The sequence below is a fragment of the Symphalangus syndactylus genome, chromosome 4 (assembly GCF_028878055.3).
Source record: "Symphalangus syndactylus isolate Jambi chromosome 4, NHGRI_mSymSyn1-v2.1_pri, whole genome shotgun sequence".
Lineage (NCBI taxonomy): Eukaryota > Metazoa > Chordata > Mammalia > Primates > Hylobatidae > Symphalangus > Symphalangus syndactylus.
In genome coordinates, this window is record NC_072426.2 from 93,696,684 (window position 1) to 93,716,113 (window position 19,430).

Consider the following 19,430-nt stretch of genomic DNA (forward strand, 5'->3'; position numbering starts at 1 on the left):
CAAGCTTTGATGCACAAGGTTATGGTTGATTACTTTTTATTGCATTCTAGTGGGAACTGGTTTCTCCACCCATCCTCATTTTCTGTGGTCTCAATTCTCCATTGTTCCTTGGGTCTGAGGATGCAGCTGGATCTGAGAGTGTGAGATGCTGTCATTTAGTACATGAACTAAAGATATAATCCTGTTTACTACTTTTTTTGGTCAAAGCAAAAATAATGCAAGAGTTATGTGAACACGATGTTTATTACATGTATATAGAACTGAATATGTAGATGTTTATAATCTGGAAGCTTTGGGAAACTGGACTTTGATAATTTCCCTGTAATGAATCCATTTCTCAAAAGCATTTTTTTCTAAAAAAAAAAAAACAAAAAAACCACACACATTGTTCTCTGTAACCTCCCCAGACAGATACTTTTTAAAGATCTTGCTTGTTAAAATGCCTGCCAGCCTTTTAGAGAAGTTGACAGTTTAGGTGGTTTCTGTTAGCAGAAACACGTGGACTCAAAGCTTTTCCTCTAAAATGAATCTGTTGTGTAACATCACAGCTGGCTCAGAATACAGGTGCGTGCTCCTGCTCTCCCTGAGAAGATAGAATGGGAAGAGACCAATCCAGATGAGATGCAGGGGAGGAGGGGACACCCAACAGCAAAGGCACCATTGCAATCTTAGCCTAAACCATATCTCTGAGAAAGAGTTTCTTGTTGCCTGCTTGTATCTCTGGGTGACCCCAGACCCCTGCTCTCCAAGGTGGGTTGTGAACTCGGGAGCACTACCGAGATTGGCTAAGAGCTGAAGGAGAGTCCCAAAGGAACTTCAATTCTGCAGAACTATACAGCCTTCTTTACCTTACCTTGACCAGGTGCTTAGAGTTTGGAAAGTCAGGGGTAAGAATTGAAATTCCTCCAGGTAAGAAGACCCCCCTCTTAGGAAATGGACTCCTCCAATTTTCTCACATGATTATTCAGGCACTTTCGCTTTTCCATATATAGGAGTCACTCAGGAGCAAGCTGTGGCAAGCTGGAGGGAGGGACACATCCCGTGTTCCATCCACTCCCTCCCTTCTCAGCAGTACTCGCCTGTTCTCACGTGCTTACAGGCAGTTAGGCAGAAGTGATCCCCGTGGCTCTGCCAAAGACAAGACTGTTGGGTTGAAAGAAGAAGAAGAAGAAGAAAAAAAAAAAAAAAAACTCAGGCAAAGTCACAGCCTTAAAATTGTTCACTGGAAGAAGCGTGAGTGGAGAAGTGTGAGAAGATGAATGGACCAGTGGATGGCTTGTGTGACCACTCTCTAAGTGAAGAAGGAGCCTTCATGTTCACATCGGAGTCTGTGGGAGAGGGACACCCGGGTAAGTAGGCTGTCCTGGACTGACTGGAAAACCATCATTCCAAGCCTATACTGAGGGAGTCACTTACAAATGGTTTTAATTGACACATAATAATTGTGGATATTTATGGGGTACTGTATGTTGTTTTGATCCATGAATATAACATGTAATGATCAAATTAGGGTAATGGGCATACCCATTGCCACAGACGTTGACTACTTCTTTGTGGTGAAAACATTCAAAATTCCCTCTTCTAGCCCTTCAGTCACCCTACTGTGCAATGGAATGCCAGAGCTCATTCCTCCTATCTGACTATAACTTCGTACCTGTAGGAGTCACTTTTACTAGAGCTCTTCAGAGCAATGTGTGTGAGTTATCAGAAGGGATCTCTAGAGAAACAGCATGGAGTAGTTTCATAAAACAGTCCCTCCTGATGAAGCCATGCTGTGGCCCACCACCAGCACGCCAGCACAGTGGGGCCAAGACAGGGAGTAGCAGCCAGCTGGCTAAGAGTATGACACATGCGAAATATATGATCAGGTCTTAACTTTTTATATGTATTTTTTTTTTTAGCAAAGCTTTAATCTATTATCCATGGCCAATTTAAGTCAACAGAGAATGTTCCTGAAACAAGACCATGAGTGACTAAATTTTGCATGTAAAGCATGTGCAACTTAGGTATGAAAGCCTGCACCCTGGTCGCTGCTGGGGTAGACCTCTAGGTGCTGGGGACTCAGTGACATTCTCTAAGAGCAGGGTAGAAGACCTTCTAAACAGGAAGAAAATTTAGGCATTGGTTTTGGTCCCTGAAAAGTAGGTGGACTGTGATGTGGGGAAGTGAGAGAAGCTTCCTTGATGACGGTGAGAACTAGGACCAGGACATTCAGAGCCTCAAGTGTAGGACAGTGGTTCTCAAACTTCAGGGTGCTTCAGAATCCCCCAGAGGGCTTGTCAAGACAACAGAGGGCTGGGCCCCACCCTCCAGAGTTTCTGATTCAGTAGGTCTTGGGAGAGGCTAGAGAATTTGCATTTTTGACAAGTTCCCAGGAGATGCTGATGCTCTGGGGTGAGAACCACACTGAGAACCACTGCTCTTGGAGACCCCTGGGGGATAGCTGTACAGACTTCTGTATTTAAGTACCTCTTCAAAATTCATTCGAGTGTTTGCTAACTTTTTACCAAGTCTGCCTTTTTCCATCTTCCTTGCTCTTGTTCTTCCTCAAAGATATTTATCTTTCCTACCTTTTAACTTGGCTTTGGACACCTCAGTGCACTACTCCTTCCATATACTTTAGCCAGTGGTTTTTGACTGGTGGCAGTTTTGCCCCACACCTCCCAAGAGCATTTTGTACTGTCTGGAGACATTTGCGGTTATCACAACTATAGGAGGTGGGGTAAGGTGCTACTGGCATCTGTTGAGTAGAGGTCAGGCACACGCTGAGCATCCTACAGCGCACAAGACAGCCTCTCAACAAAGAATTAATTATCTGGCCCAAAATGTTAATAGTGCAGCTGTTGAAAAACCTTGAATTGAATTTAGTTTTTTATGTGACTTAGCTCAGTTCAGTGTAAATAGCCTCTTTCATTGTGTATAACTGTATAAAGTATCTAGGTTTACTGTATTTTCAATCTCAGGTACATTGCTGATTTCTGACACATTCTGGTCAGCTCCATGGCTATGAGCCTCATGTATAGCTTAGGAGAAAGATTCACTCCACCCGGAGGAGGTGGGTTTTTTGGCATGCAGTGGCCAGTGGTCCCAAGAATGGCCCATTGTGCGCAGCAGCAATGTGCTCAGAGGACTGAGAATGAACATGCCAGCCAATCAGTTGATTGTTTTGTATACTTAATGACAGCCAATCAATTTGTCTGATCGTCCCTTGTACTTGCCATTATAATTGTCCAGGTAAGTCAGTTTCCATGAAGGCTAGGTGACTTTCTGCTTGTCATTCCATTGCTGAATTCCTCTCTGTTAGAAAGATAAAGATTTTCTTCTCCGGTTTTCCAAAAAAAAAAAAAACAAAAAAACAACTATTGGCTATCTTAAGCCTACTAAGTGATATGATAACAATTTTGAAAGCCAAAACAAAAACAAAAACAATGCAGAAATAACCTCCTTGGGCATTGTCTTGTGTGTGGTGCTATCTGGAAGCCCCTTCTGGACTCCAGCTTTGTTCCTCCTCATGTTGGATTTCCCTAGGCAGAGTGGGAGCCTGTGAGCTGTGTCTTTGCACAGGCAGAGACATCCACAATCAATGATCAGTCAGCAAGCTTCTAGGAACCCCGATGGGTAAGCCTAAGGTGGCCAGCATGTATTTATTTTATCAGCGGGAGGCCTTCAGTGGTAGAGGTGTGTAGAGAGTATGGGCTCAGACAAACCTAAAGGTACTACCAGGGTCTGCCACTGGCAGGAGGCTAGATTAAAAAAAAAAGAAACAAACAAACAAAACACAACCTCAAACATATGTTTAGCCGTAGTTTCTAAAGGAAAGATTAAGGAGTTAATGAGTATCTTTAATTACAGAATTTAATATCTGCTTTTGAGAGCCAAACTGCTTGATTCTGGATCTGGATTCTTAACAAAAACATATTACCCTAGTAAGAGCAGGCTATGGGTATTTTTAACACTGAATGAGCTATAATATATGTAAATAGAGATCACTTTTATTTCTTAATTTGTAGGTATTGACAGTTTGCATAACCCCAAAGCAAGAGTGGATTTTCCTATAAGCACCATTTAGTGCTTTACATTCGAGACCCTGCAGAGTCTTTAAGGCAAACAGTGGAAGAATAAAATCAAATTCTAGCTCATGTTGAACCCTTGTCAGTCCTACCTTAATTGAAGAGGTCAAGCCCAGCTCTAGGGACACCTGGCTTTCGGGGGGCTGAGTGACCATGTGGGAGGATCTGAGAGCTGCTTATGGAAGTATTCTGCAAAACAACAATGATGTATAGGGGTTATCTTGTAGAATTCTTATGGATGGAGTCATGTACTTGGGTGTGGTGTTTTATATACGGTGCATTACATCTTGTGGAACCTGCCATGCAATGCAGCTGTTTGAGCCGTCTGATTTTACCTCTTGGCAAAGAGGTAAAATTCACTTCTTAACTATTTTTAAGTTCATTTCCAGGACTTTTCTAGATGTTAGAATTAAAGGGAACATGATGAGGAATGAGAGATTTTTTATTTAGAAGAATGCATGTGTGTTTGTGTGTGAGTTGCGTTAGACTCCTAGAAGAGCTGATTTTGACCGGGCGCAGTGGCTAACACCTGTAATTCCAGCACTTTCAGAGGCTGAGGCTGGCAGATCACTTGAGGCCAGGAGTTCAAGACCAGCCTGGCCAACATGGTGAAACGCCACCTCTACTGAAAATACAAAACAAATTAGCCAGGCGTGGTAGCACAAGCCTGTAATCCTAGCTACTTGGGAGGCTGAGGTGGGAGGATTGCTCGAACCCGGGAGGTGGAGATTGCAGTGAACCGAGATCGCACCACTGCACTTCAGCCTGGGCGATAGACCGAGACTCCATCTCAAAAAAAAAAAAGTATTTCTTTTTTAGGGCATTCTATGACTTTATATAATACATGTCATCCAAAATTAGGCAGGAATGGAAATAAATAAAAATTTCAAAGTATTTCTAATTTCTTATACTTAAAAAAAGTATTTTCCCTCTGGTAGATAAGTTGATATGTAAACTGAAAAGTCGATATCTAATTATTTTAATATTTCAATGTGTTATCCCGAATATTTTTGTGATTCTGACCCATATTTGCTCTTGTCCAGATAAGATCTGTGACCAGATCAGTGACGCAGTGCTGGATGCCCATCTCAAGCAAGACCCCAATGCCAAGGTGGCCTGTGGTAAGAAACACCTGATCCCTTCCTGCTAGAGACCGAAGTGGGCTAGACTGAGAAATTAATCATGGGTATAAGACAAACGAGCCACACTCCTCAGTTCCAAAATCCATGTCCTCTGCTCTGCAGTAGATTTCTCAATTATGACACCTCCCCTGTGTAGTAACAGGGAGGAAAAACATTTCTAACCATGAAACAAATAGATAATTATTTTTAGCAAGAATCTGACTTTAAATGTCATAGCAACCATAAATAGCAGAGGATTGGACCAGCACATGGCCTTTCTGATGCTTGATCTCATTGGGAACAAGGAGCTCTTTCAAAGTTCTTAGGTGAATCTTCCAGACGGAATGAAAGAGCCTGAAACACAGGTAGCTGCCTAGATGGTTATAAGCTGCACCCTCGTTGTAGGAGCCTTTGTTGGCTGCACAGATACCTGGCTTCTTCTCTTGTTTTCTTTCCTAGTTTGTGGTATGATTTAGGTTTTAAAATAGTATCCCCCATTTAATAGCAACAGGAAGGCAGCATCTTCACCAATTGTTTTTCAATAAATCAATGGCTTTCCTAAGAGACATTAATGTTAAACTAAAGTACTGAAGCCCTGGTTCCCGTCGGCATAATTTATTGTGTCTGAAGACTCATGTAGGCTGAAGATCTTCACCTTTATTTGTGGGATAAGTTGTTTGGCAGGAAATCCTTTGTCTGGCTTGAAGCCCGTGGCACAGTGGCAGAGTCATGGACTCTGGAGCCTGGAGGGCCCCCAGGGTGATCAGGTCCAGCCTATTCATTTTAGAGATAGGATCATGGTGCCCTCTGCATCAGGGCCTGGCCAAGGCCATGGGGTAGGGTGCCCCAGTGTGAAGACCAGAGCCCTGCTCTTCTTACTGTCATTGTCATGTCCTGTCCACTGCACAGACCCATCCTTCCCTCTCTGGTTGCATCCTCGCCCCTGTATTGAATACTACAGGGACTCATGCCCCTCTGAAGGTAGATTCTACCCTTATATCTTTGTAAATATCTGGAGAGAAGGTTGGCCTGCTTTGATTTTTTTGGTCCAGATCCCACTCCCTAAAGCCTGCAGTGGAGGTTTAGCAATGTGGGGAATGGGGGTTCACATGTGTGGACTACCTTCTTTATGACAGCTACATACAACCATCATCTCCCTTTAATCCACACAGCAGTCTTATAAATAGCTTTATTAAATAGATGAGGGAAAAGACTTAGAGGGGTTAAATAAGTTGTCCAGGATCACAACTTATGACTGACTCTTTGCAAGACAGCATCAGAAGATGCTCAGTGCTTGGTGCTGGGATTTTTTCTTTTTAATGGCGTTTCTATTTTCCTTCTGGAATCCATTCCTCGTAAGGCCCCTCGTGTGTCTTTTTTGTCCGCACTGTGAGAGGTCTGGGAATGTGAGCTTCCCTTTGCTGGAACTTGGCTGCTAACTCTCCTCGCTTCCCGCTGCCTTTCAGAGACGGTGTGCAAGACTGGCATGGTGCTGCTATGTGGCGAGATCACCTCAATGGCCATGGTGGACTACCAGCGGGTGGTGAGGGACACTATCAAGCACATCGGCTACGATGACTCAGCCAAGGGTGAGGGCAGGCCTCCGGGTCCGAAATCCCTGTTGCTCTCTGCTGATAGAGACCCCGATGCTGAGTCAAACCCGCTCCTTTCAGCCTGATGGGAGTATCAATACTACCAGGAGGAAAACACTCCTGCACTCGTCCGTCAGGTTCCAGAGGTCAAAGACTCTGGCATAAGGATGGCCAACAAGCGATTATGCCCAGCGGGTCCAGCACATGCCCATCTATTGTTGACTGGGCTTGTTTTAGGCCTTGCCTTCTTGGTGCTGCCAAAGGCTTTGGAAGAGAAAGACGCACTGAATAAAGGGGGCTGCCCTCCTTTGGGGACATGCTCCCTGCCAGGCACTGGTGATAGTCTCTTGTGTTGTCTTAATCATTTATGTACTTATGCAGATGAGGAAATGGAGGCCTAGAGGGGTAAACAGTCTGTGTGAGATCACAGGGTAAAGCAGCCACTAGGCTCGGGACTCCTGTGCTTCCACTAAACATACTTCCAATCATAGACATGGAGCAAGATGACTCAGTCCAGAACTGGTGCTGACAGCAGGTGAGGCTGGTCCAGGTTAGCACCAGTGCCACATAGTGTGGGGCCACCACCCAGGGAAGGGGCATAGGCCCTAGCAGAGCTTTGATGCAGATTCCAACATCTGAGACTGAGCAGGCCAGGCAGCGGCACAGCCTGGAGGGCAGCAAAGGACCCAGAGAGCAGGCACCAGGTGCGGAGGGCCTGTGTGCTATCACATTCTGCAGGAACTTCAGGGGCCCTTTGTCCATGCTGGCTTCCTGGGCAGGGCTCTGGCCCCAATTCTTAGAGTCTCCACATTGGTATCTGGCATTAGATGTTCAGGCAATTCCAATTTTTAAAGAAAAGTTCACTTTGGGTCTCTGTTGGCTCTCTCCCTAATTCTTGGAAATCACTGTGAGAGATGTGATGACCTCACGCCATGGCAAAAAGACCCACTTCCAGGTCATCCTGCCTAGATATACACCTGTAATCAAGACGCACAGAGAGAAGCATGACTTTAAAGGTGTTCATTTCTGCCTGTGTCACATAGTGGTTGCTTAGGGTGATGTGTGGCATCCTGTGGGTCAGGATATGCAGAGATGCCAGACCCCCACTTTGTAAGTGAGAAAGCTCACTCATGGTATGATGGTGCAGACTCACAGAGGTTCAGTCCAGCCATGGCCTGGCACAGCCCAAAGCACTCATGAGCAATTAATGTTGGTTGAGTGCATGACAGTGATTTTGAGACTCAGTGGGAAGAGAAACAGTAAGAACCAGTTAATTCTCCTGGTCGGGACATGAGGGCATTCACAGAGGAAACACATTTTCCCAGAGCTGCAGCTTCCTGAGGCATTACCACACAGAACCTGTTCTACCAAAAAAAAAAGCCAATTTGTTTATGTACATTTAGACCTTATTCAAGTGCAAAACTTGTTCTGCATTAGGTAGGAGGGAAATTTTCCAGGAGGCAATGTTCCCTAGAAAGGGAGAACCGAGCGAGAGCCCATCTGTGGCTGAGTTGGGCTCAGCTGGCTGAGGTTCCCTGTGCCCAAGCTTGTCCATTTACCTGTGCTCAGTGGACAGGAACAACCTTAGGTCATGCGCAGGAACAGCCTTAGCAGGGTCTCAGGCCAAAGGCTCCTCGTTGCTCCTGGCTTCGGTGTTGCTGGGCTCGTTGTCCTTTCCAAGCCCCGTACCTCTCCTCTTCGTCCCCTAAGTTCTGTTTTTCCAAATTCCTTGAGCCCTTGCTTGATTTTTGAGCCCTGAGAGATTCATTATTTAGACAGACAGTGATTAGGTAAACTGTGAAATGTTCAGGGCAGAACAGGACAGCCTTTGGCAGTTCTTTAAAGACTGTTCATTGATTTGTGCATTCAAAAACATTCATTAGGAAACAGGAGGGTGTAAAGGGCAAAGGTGACCTGATACTCCCAGGGTGTATGATGCAACATGAGGTGCCCAGGGGTAAGTTCCTGGCATCGTGTGTAATGAACTGCAGGCAGGTCCAGGGACATGCACTGAGAGTGGACGTAGGGTTTGGGCATGTGGAGTGGGAGCTGGAGGTAGAACATTCTAGGCAGGGACCTAGTGGAGATGGAAAAGTATATCATGCTGATGGCTAAACTTGAGTTCATGTTGGCTCAAGGAGTCCCGGGAGCAAGGGCTATGTCAGACTGAAAAGCTTCAGTTTTATTCCTCAGCAGTAGATCCCCACCTGAAGTTGTACAGAAACAACAGCTTGGATCTGTGTGTTTTTTCTGTAAGACCTTTCAAGCTGTGTGGGTAAGAGAATAGATGGGAAAGAAGATGGCTGTGGGGGTTCGGAGAGTGAGTGTGTCACTATGCTTGACCTTGTGGTGGGGCGTCCATGTATTCAGCCCCTTATTCTCACAGTCCCTGTGGCTGAGCCCAGCACAGCTGTGAGGAGGTGTGCACTGTCTCGGTGCATAGCAGTTTCCTCATGGCGCTCCCAGGGCTGAGCTACTGCTAGTCCAGACTTCCCCAAACCAGTGCCCAGCATGCTAGGGGTAGCAGGCCTGCACCCTGTGCCTCAGCTTTGCAGATGGGAAAGGGCAGGTGGCTTTTCCATTTGCCCCAGACTCTGTGTACCTCTCAGGGTCAGAGGACCCTGGCTCGAGGAGTCTGTCTGGATAATTCATGTACACTGTATTTGTTCAGTATGTTTAATAGTTGCGTCAGGCACGCAGCTGGGCTTCTGAGTGACAGTGTCGAAAGGGCTCTTGATTTTCTCCTAGTGCAGTGATGCTCAAACTAGGTTCTGGGAGGCACCTATGGGAGAGCCTAAGGAGCAGGGTATGAGTCAGCCACTGTCCTCAGCCAGAGGAGCCTTGGCATTACCTCGTTTTAATCTGCAGGTCTCTGTAGGATGTGTGTGTGTGTGTGTTAATCAAGGTCTAATTGAGCACAGTAAAATGTACTGCGGAGAATTTTGGTTGGCCAAAGAGTTCTACATGATAGGGTAGGTGCAGGGCCTCTCCCACCCTGGGCCTCAGCTGTGGGCCTAGACAGACCCTGGCTAGTTAGGGACCCCCCACCCTGACACCAAATGGCATGTCAGGAACTGAGCCATCCATCGGGAAGTTCGTGGCCCCCTCCTTCTGACCTGTTCCCCACTTAGGCTTACTTTGCTTCCGCCTAGGCTTTGACTTCAAGACTTGCAACGTGCTGGTGGCTTTGGAGCAGCAATCCCCGGATATCGCCCAGTGCGTCCATCTGGACAGAAACGAGGAGGATGTGGGGGCAGGAGATCAGGTAGCTGGGCACTGCACGTGGAAGCTGTGTGTTGAGCTGGCTGGGAAAGTTCATGAGCAGTGGGTTAATCACACTGAGGGGTGGACTCTCGTCCTAGCACGAGAGCCAGGAGCAAGTTGGGTACCCCAGCTTCACGGCCATGCTGTGGATGGCTATGGTTGCTAACACTGGGTTTGGGCTTGTCTCCCCCTCCTAGAGTGCTGGGGGTCAGGGACAATGTACTTCCCCTGCACGTGCCCGTGGAAAGCTCCATGGAGGAGGTACCCAATCAACGTGGACACACCAGGGAAATTTCAGGCTTGGAGAGAGCCGCGGTCCTCTTGGTCTAGGGTGGGTGCCGCTCAGCCTGCTCTCTCGCCACAGGGTTTGATGTTCGGCTATGCCACCGACGAGACAGAGGAGTGCATGCCCCTCACCATCATCCTTGCTCACAAGCTCAACGCCCGGATGGCGGACCTCAGGCGCTCCGGCCTCCTCCCCTGGCTGCGGCCTGACTCTAAGACTCAGGTGAGCAGCTGAATTACCCCGGGAGAGCCCTAGACAGAAACTTTAATACCCCCACATCCTCTTGATTCTTGATTCTGTCATTTTTAAGATCAAAATATTCAATCTGGGCATTGAAAGAATGGTCAGTTTTGAAAAGAACTATTTATGTGAAAAATCTTCAGCTAGAGATGCTTCCCACCACACTTTATTATAAAAAATTTCAAAAATACAGAAAAATGAAAAGAATAGTTCTGTGTTTTTTTTTGTTTGCTCATTAGCAAACATTGACTACTGAGTCCCCAAATCCTGCCACAAACACACTTAACTGGCTTCCATATTTTCAGGCCTCTTTGTCCTGAACAGGCTGTCTGTGCTGTGTCTGTGCTCTCTGTGCTGTGTCTGTGCTGTCTCTCTCTGCTGTGTCTGTGCTGTGTCTGTGCTGTCTGTCTGTGCTGTGTCTGTGTTGTCTGTCTGTGCTGTGTCTGTGCTGTCTGTCTGTGCTGTGTCTGTGCTGTCTCTCTCTGCTGTGTCTGTGCTGTCTCTCTCTGCTGTGTCTGTGCTGTGTGTGTGCTGTCTGTCTGTGCTGTCTGTGCTGTCTGTCTCATCATGGCCCTCTTTCTCATCTTTGTTTCTCATGAAAAGGCTTTACCTCTGTTGTTTCCAGCTCCAACCCCATGGGTCCTGACCTGTCTTCTCCCTGCAGTGTTGAAATCAACCCGAGGCCTATATTTGAAGGCTGAGGTGATGCAAGTATTAGCGGAGATGCAGGCCTCCTGGCACCTCACTGCTGTATCCCTTCCCTGCTTAACCCCAATGAACCCTCTCTTGATTCCTAAGTTCCCAGCACTTCGTACTGCACTACCTCTCTCCCTGTGTCCATGCTCGTGGACCCCATTGTCACCTTCACATACTCCCACCTGTGGGTTTCTCTGGTCACCCTCCAAGCAGATGGGCCCTGAGAGCCTGCCGTGTACAGCACCCTGCCACCTCCCTCCTGCCCTTCCCCAGTCCTGTTCAGCGCCATCTCTCTCCACCTACCCATGTCCCCAGTTTACCCCATCAAGCACCCCTCTTGCTCTAGCCCAGCCTTCCCCAGGGCTGCCATCATTCCCGCCAGGCCAGGATCAGTGCCCTATCCTTCCAAAGATTCTCCCTGCTTGGAAATTCCAGTTAATCCCCTTTAGGCTTCATTTTTAATTCCCTAACATCTATTCAGTGTTTTCTACAACTTTTGGCTTCCTACAAGGGGAAGGGGGAAATCCACTTATTATTCTGGCATTCAGAACCTTTTATGGTCTTCCAACTTTACCTGCCTCTGCCTGCCCCACCCCATCTTTGCTTATTCGACATCATTTCACTCATGGTCCCCTTGTTTCTTAGGGCTTTGCTTTACCTGAGCTCCCTCTCTGGTCTTCACCTCTCCTTGAGTGGCCAGCAAAGTTCTACCTCTTCTGGGATGCCATCCCTGGCCACTAGCAGACAGCGCCTTCTCTTGTCCTGCACTTGGAATCTGGCACCCATGGTGCTATAGCTCAGCGTGCTGTGTGTGGCTCCATGTACAACTCCAGCTGTACAGAGATGGAGTTCCTTCTTGCGCAAGTGTCAGGCCATGCACAGGGCAGAGGTTGCATACTGGCTGTACTGGGGCAGGGAAGTGTGTTTATGCCCAAAGGGAACCCTTCCTTGGGACTGCCTGTTTATCCACGTGACCCCCTAAGGTGGGGATGGGAACCATCAACATTCCTTGGATGTTCTTGGAGGTTGTGGGTTAGGAGAGCTAAAACATGTAGATTGTGATGGCACCCAAAGAAAGGGGCCCATGATGTCGGCCTGCCTGTCTTGTCTTGTACTGGAATGGTGCTGTGATATAGAAGCAGGGTGAAGATTCACAGAAGGGAAAATCTTAGAACAGGGAAGGGAGGCAGCCAGAGGCGCTGACTGTTTTTTCTCTTCCTTGTGCAAGAGAGAGGAACAGAGGGACCACCTACTGGACCTGCTGAAACAGGTTCATTGTGCTTAGATATGAAATAGAAGGTTTCTAGGTTTAGGGGTCAGCAAGGAAGGGAGGGTGGGATGGGCTGTTTTCGGGGTTCCCTTCCTTTGAAGGATTGTCTCGAAAATGCCAATACGGATACCAGAGTCAGCCTCACTCCCCTGCCACAGGCAGGACCGCAGGCCAGCTCCAGTCACAGGGGGTGCGGGCTTGCTGTGGGGCTCCAGGAGGCCCCTCACCAGCTGGCCTCCGAACAGCCTGGCTTGCTCTACACACTCCCTCCATGAGAGAGGCCTTGGGCCAGGCACGGCTTGTCTAGGTCCCCTGCTCCGCACCCTGTTTTTGAAGTAGTGTCTTCATCCAGCCGGACTGCTGGCTGTGAGCAGGATGGGTCTTTCCACCTGAACAAATCCCTGCTGCTGATAGTGAGGCCTGGGTAGCAGTGTGGATGGCTATTTTTGTACCTGGCCAGAGCTGTGTTTTCCATGGTGTGTTTTTCCCTACATCTTGCTGACATGATGAGATAAGCGCCGTGTTCAAGGCCCTTTGCTCTGCCACCCTATTCTGCAGTTCTACAAGGCCACTGCGTGGAGTCTGCTGGGTGGGGGTGGAGTCACCCGGGGGAGCAGTGGAGATGGCCTAAGCACCCTCCCCAGCTGTGCACCTTCTCCTGAGGCTCCATGCAGACTAGACCCAGTCCTAGAGTCTGCCACAGACAGTGCCTCTCTTCCTGGGAGTCCCTTACCCCAGATTCCAGCCCCTTTCCCAGGGCCCTGTGTGTGCACAGCCTGGCATTTGAGGGCTTCTCTCAGCTCACGATGTCTGTGTGCATCAGGCCATCTCATGCAGATCTCACGTGGCCAGGCCTCTTTCTCCTGCTTCTTCTGGACCTTCCTTGTTGCTCCTTAGACCAGGCAGAACACAGAGTAGGAGTTTGATACAGATCCAGGGTTTGATGGATACCTGAGTAGCCTTGGGGAGGTAGAGAGTTTGCTGCAGGCACAGTCCCAGGGAGCCACTGTTTGCTGCCCCGTGGTTCTGTCCAGGCCTTGGGATGGGAGCAGTCCCATACTCACTGGCCAGTGTCCCTCCTAGGGCATCTGGCAGAGCTGCACCCCTGTGGGCACCACATATCCCTAAAATCCTCTGCGCCCTGCTCTTGTGAGTCCATGTTGCTTTCGGCAGTATTGGGCCTGTGGCCAGCATAGGGTCTTGAGTGGCATCCAACCTTCTTCTCAGAAGAGCCCTGTCTACCAGCCCATGCAGCTCCAGGTCAGGTCCCAGCTCTTCCGGCTGTGTGATCTTGACGAAGACATTTACATTTTGGATCCTTGGCTTTCTTATCGGCATCATTGGCAGGAGGAGAGATACCTCCTGGGCTGTAGAGGGTCAAGAAAGGGCTTTGGCCAGGGGGACATTTGCTGGCACCTGGGAGCCTCTGAGACAGAAGAGGAGACATGTAGTGGGTCATAAGTTGAGAGGAAACTCAAGTCTCCAAGCAGTGCTAATTGTGGCCCCATGTGGGAATAGCTGGGCCTTACACCCAGTTCTCCCGCAGCACCAGGCAATGTTTTGAATGTAAGAATGTGTCAGATTAACTCCTCCAACACCCTTTGAAGACAGGAGGCCCCACTTGGCTCCTGGGAGCCCTGCCCACCTCCTGGGTGTCTGTGTCTGGCCACAATGTACCGTTCACTCAGCCTCAGCCTCACAGTGTCTCCCCCACCCTTCTGATGGACAGGTGACAGTTCAGTACATGCAGGACAATGGGGCAGTCATCCCTGTGCGCATCCACACCATCGTCATCTCTGTGCAGCACAACGAAGACATCACGCTGGAGGAGATGCGCAGGGCCCTGAAGGAGCAAGTCATCAGGGCCGTGGTGCCGGCCAAGTACCTGGATGAAGACACTGTCTACCACCTGCAGCCCAGTGGGCGGTTTGTCATCGGAGGTCCCCAGGTGCATTCTTGTCTCTGAACAAAGCCCTGGTTTGTCTTTGTTACTGGGGTTGCTTATGTCTCAGAGCAGGAAAACCGCAAGAGATAACTTGGAGGGGGTCAGCTGGCTCTGGCCATGGACTAAATGTAAAGCCGGTGAATTTTGGCCTCTGTACATTTAGTGCACTCTCTGGGGAGGTCTGCTATGTGTCTGACAGTGTGCAAGAAATTGGGGACGTGTCCCTAGGAGTCCTCCACTTAGCACTACTGGGCCCTCCCACTCCTGCCATCTCAAGTGACCGTCGACCTTACCCATGGCCGCTGTGCCTCACCCTGCTCTGGTGCACATTCCCCACTGCAGCATTTGCACATGGACAACTGTTCCCAGGTGGCTGTTTCCAGATCTTCACCACAGGCTGCCTCTGGCTGTTATGGGCACCAGGGTGGGGCAGGGTGTTTTAGACAGGACATCACTGCCCCCTCTCCTGTACTGCAAGTGTGAGGAGGTGGAGGTTGAGGGCACTGCTGCGAGGCTGCTGCCCACTGCCTGGGCCCTCAGCTGTGCGTGCTTTGCCAGAGCTGAGCTCCATCCCGGGTTCCAGTAGCAAGTGGAGTGTAGAAACACAGGGTAGAAGGAGGTAACACTTATTGTTTTTTCTTGCAGGACTTCTCAAAGCCTAGACATACTGGTATGAACTGTGGATCTCTAAAAGAGGGGGTAGAGTAGGCAGACTTCCCCAAATCATTTAACATAGAACTCCCACCCTGTTAAAGACATCACTATTGACTGGTGTTGCCCAGAGGACACTTGGGAAGTGGGCAACGTGACATTTGCTAGATGGCACCAGCCAGGGTTGTATTTATGACAGTGCAATTCCTGCCTGCAGTTGGATCTCTCCATTGGGATGGACTCAGTAACAAAGGCTTTAGGGAGTGGCTGTGACCCCAGAGAACCCATGGCCCACCTTCTGCACTTTCTAATGAAGCTTTGGCAGGTTAACTGATTTCAGTATGTGGTCAGTGACTGAACTGGGATTGGAGTCCAGAGTTTTGGGCCAAGGGGTCTTAGGAAAATGTCTGTGGGCAGCCCGAGGACATCCTTCCTGAGTGGTAGTTCAGCTGCCATCACGGTGCTTCAGTCCCCTCCAGCACCTAGGGGCTGGCTCTGCTTCTTATCTTGATTTCTCTCCCTCTGCAGGGGGATGCGGGTGTTACTGGCCGTAAGATTATTGTGGACACCTATGGCGGCTGGGGGGCTCATGGTGGTGGGGCCTTCTCTGGGAAGGACTACACCAAGGTGGACCGCTCAGCCGCATACGCTGCCCGCTGGGTGGCCAAGTCTCTGGTGAAAGCAGGGCTCTGCCGGAGAGTGCTTGTCCAGGTAAGCCCCCTCCACCCACCACCGTCCTGTTGCAGTGGAGGACCCCTGCCCAGTTCTGCCCTGAGTGAGGGGATGTTGGCCTGGTGGGAAAGCTGCACATTTTGCCAAAGGTTGTGATTGTGTGATTATGTTGGGCACTGTGGCCAGGGCTCTGAAAACCTGGGGGAGGGAAAACCAGAAACTTTAGGGAGAGGGGCGTGTAGAAGAACTGCCCTCGGTGAAGATAGCAGGAAAATTGCAGGGAAGCATGTGGGGCAAGAGACATGTAGTCCCCGCTGGTCCCTTCAGAGGAAGGGCAAAGCTTCTGAAAGGGGCAGGGCCCACACAGAGGCTTCAGTCCCTGACGCTGCACCTTGCTGGAAGGTTTCCTATGCCATTGGTGTGGCCGACCCGCTGTCCATTTCCATCTTCACCTACGGAACCTCTCAGAAGACAGAGCGAGAGCTGCTGGATGTGGTGCATAAGAACTTCGACCTCCGGCCGGGCGTCATTGTCAGGTAAAGTGCCATGCACTGCTATTACACAGGACCTTGCTCCTTCCTTGCCCAGATGCTCACCTCACCTGAAAGGGAGGCAGAAAGGAGGATGTTTCTGCCTCTCAGAGGTGGGAGGGTCTGTGAGATCTTGGTACAGCACAGTGCATCCCCAGTGCAGAAAGCCTGGTTGTCAGGTTAAAGGAGGCTGCCCCAGGTTCCCGCTGGCCCAGTCAACACCAATTCCATTGGGGCCATCTCTGAGCAGCTGGGAGGCAGGCGGGGATCTTAGGAAAATAATTATTAATATAAGGCCAAATAGCTCAAATGGCTGGGAATTGAGTCAGCAAGTCTATTCCCTATTTCTAGAGCTTAGTGGTGTCAACATTGGCCTGGGCCAGGTAAGTGGAGTGGGAGGAGAAAGGCACCCGAAGGCTAGAGTTAGGTCCTGGTCGCTGAACCTCTAAGCATCCGTGGGGCTATAAAACGAGACCATGGTATGGCACAGATAGGATGTGTGTGCGCAACTGCTGGAGGGGAGGCTTAGTGCCATGCAAGGAGGGCTGTGTTCCAGTTCGTTGCTCCCTCCTGTCCTTGAAATGGAGAAAGAAACCCTGCTCCTGTTCCATCTTCCAATGCCCTTCCTTTCTGCTGGACATGCAGGGATTTGGACTTGAAGAAGCCCATCTACCAGAAGACAGCATGCTACGGCCATTTTGGAAGAAGCGAGTTCCCATGGGAGGTTCCCAGGAAGCTTGTGTTTTAGAGCCAGGGGGAGCTGGGCCTGGTCTCACCCTGGAGGCGCCTGGTGGCCCCAGACGCCTGGCTGCTGATTGCCTTCCCCACCCACCAACCCTCGGGGCAAAGCCAGGTCCCTCTCATTTAGCCTGTCCTGTCATCATCATGGCCGGCTGGAGGCAGGGGCTTCCTGGTGCTGGAGGTTGATCTTGATGTGAGGATGGGCATGGTGTTCTCCTGCTGCTCCCTCAGACTGGGGCAATGTTAATTTAGTGGAAAAGGCACCCCTGTCAAGAGTGAATTCCCTCACTCGCCTCCCCCAACAGCTGGACCCTGACCAGCTCCCCCTCCCTCCGCTTGTCTATGCCAGGTGAAGTCAGCACATCTCACAGGCCTCAGGGCTCCTTGTGCACCTGGGCTCCTGGGCCCCCCTTTCACAGGCAGCCAGTGCCCTGAGCCAGGGTCTCCAGAAAGCCCCACCCAGGCCAGGCATGTGGCAGGGGTTAGAGCAAGAGTGATGTCTCCTAAGCACCTGTAATGTGCGAAGGACCCAGCTAATGACTGATCTCATTTTTCTTCACTGCAACATGATGAGGTAGTACCTTTTATATCCCATTTACAGATAGGGGAAAGCAAAACACAGAGAGTCTGGATAACTTCCACATGATCCCACAGCCACGTGTTTAGGCCTAGATGTATAACTAGGAGCTTTGACTCAGGAGCCTGTGACATACCCCCCTCTCCCACCATTGTTTCATGCCAGTAACAGGCTCAAACAATGACAAAGCAGATTCAGAAATGAGGCCATGGACTCTGTCCTGAAGGCCCGAGGTTACTGGAAATTAGGGGATTAACCCACTAGCTCTTGTTGAGCCCTGGGCAATTGTCTGAAAAGTGAAGATGGAACCACAGGGCTATTTTGTTTGCTTCATGTGTCCCAGAAGATGACTGAAGGTGAGCTGGCTACCTGACCCATCAGGGTAGGCTGGAGTTTTGGACTGACCAGCAGCTTTAGAATCCCAGCCCCTTGACCACTCAGAGACATGCTGGGGTAAGTGGTCTAAGTCCAGTCCAGTCCTATCTGGGCTTCCTGGAGCAGAAGCAACTTGTCCTAGCACAAATGGCCAGCCCCTTAGACAGAGGCCCTCAAGTCTTTCTCTTTCCCTGGTCCCTTGTATCCCCTGCAGGCTGAGTGCATTTGGAGGGAGTGAGTGGGCCCTTCGGATGCCCCATCCAGGGAGGCTGGTCCTAAGACCTCATGTTAAATAGGTGGGGCTTGCCTTCTGGTGTTGGACAAGCTCCTGAGATGTCATGAGGAGATTCTGCCTTTGCCAGGTGACTCTCTGGGGACCAGGTCTGCTCCCAAGGGGCCTGAGCAGTCCTTGGCCCGCTAGAGTCTTGGAGCTTGCCTGCCTTTCCATCCATGGCCAGCAGCACCTGCCCTACCTGCCCCACTTGTCCTTAGCCTGGATCTCTGACAGCAGCATCTCTACCTTCTCCCCAGCTCCCAGGACCACAGGCTCAGGCAGGGGCCTCCATGGACCCCAGGGGAACATTGGAGACTCGGCCTCTCTCTAGGGTACATGGTGCTGGTTCAGGCTGGGAGAGGCAGCCCAGGAAGTCTCATCTGGAGAGCAGGCAGCCTGTTTCTGGGCCTTGGCCTGGAGCACAAAGACCCTGGCTTTCATTTTCTCTCAGATGAAAGGAAATTAAGGCAACAAAAGAAGCCTGGCTCCTTGTCACCTAGGAAGCCTCAAATTCCTTCCTGTGGAAGGAGGGAGAGGTTTGCAGGTGGCTGAGTTCCTCTAACTTGGATCATACTCGACATGAAAATTCAGAATTTTATACTTTCCCTACCCTCTAGAGAAGTAAGATCTTTTTTGTCAATTTGTTTGTATGAAACTAAAGCCTTTATTTGTTAACATTTCCTGCTAAAACAGTGAATAAAAACTCAAGGAGCAACTACCCTATGCTTAGCTGTTCTCTGCAAAACCCCAGAGACATGACACCTGCTCTGTATAGCATTCCCTGGTTGCCCACCCCCACCACTGGGGGAAGTTAGTATCCTCCCCTCGGGGCCACCCCATCCTGTCCACGTGGAGCAGATGTCTCATGGACTAGGTTTTTCTTGTTACTAGCAGCTATATTAAGCCACACCACTGCCATGTTCATTCCTCACCACATCTCACCAAGGTGGATATTCTTAGGAAGCCCATTTTTACATGCGGGGCCCAGAGGCCCCAAAAAGGGTTAGGACCAAGGGCAGTGGCCACCTCTGGCTCCTCCCTGAGTTCTGTGTGCTCTCCTTATGCATTGCTGCCCTTAGGCTGCCTATGCCGTATCCTGTGCCCTTTCTGCATGGTGTCTGCATGA

At 49.7% G+C, this 19,430-nt stretch overlaps 1 protein-coding gene across 1 annotated transcript; it reads left to right on the plus strand.

Annotated features, from left to right (window-relative positions):
* The first annotated feature begins 820 nt into the window (after positions 1-820).
* MAT1A (methionine adenosyltransferase 1A) lies at positions 821-19,022 on the plus strand. Its single transcript, XM_055274030.2, has 9 exons — positions 821-1,349; positions 5,114-5,191; positions 6,658-6,780; positions 9,936-10,048; positions 10,412-10,555; positions 14,269-14,487; positions 15,664-15,846; positions 16,210-16,343; positions 16,983-19,022. Exons 1-9 carry the CDS (start codon positions 1,256-1,258, stop codon positions 17,083-17,085), a joined length of 1,191 nt encoding a protein of 396 aa, XP_055130005.1. The 5' UTR covers positions 821-1,255; the 3' UTR covers positions 17,086-19,022.
* The last annotated feature ends 408 nt before the right edge of the window (positions 19,023-19,430 follow it).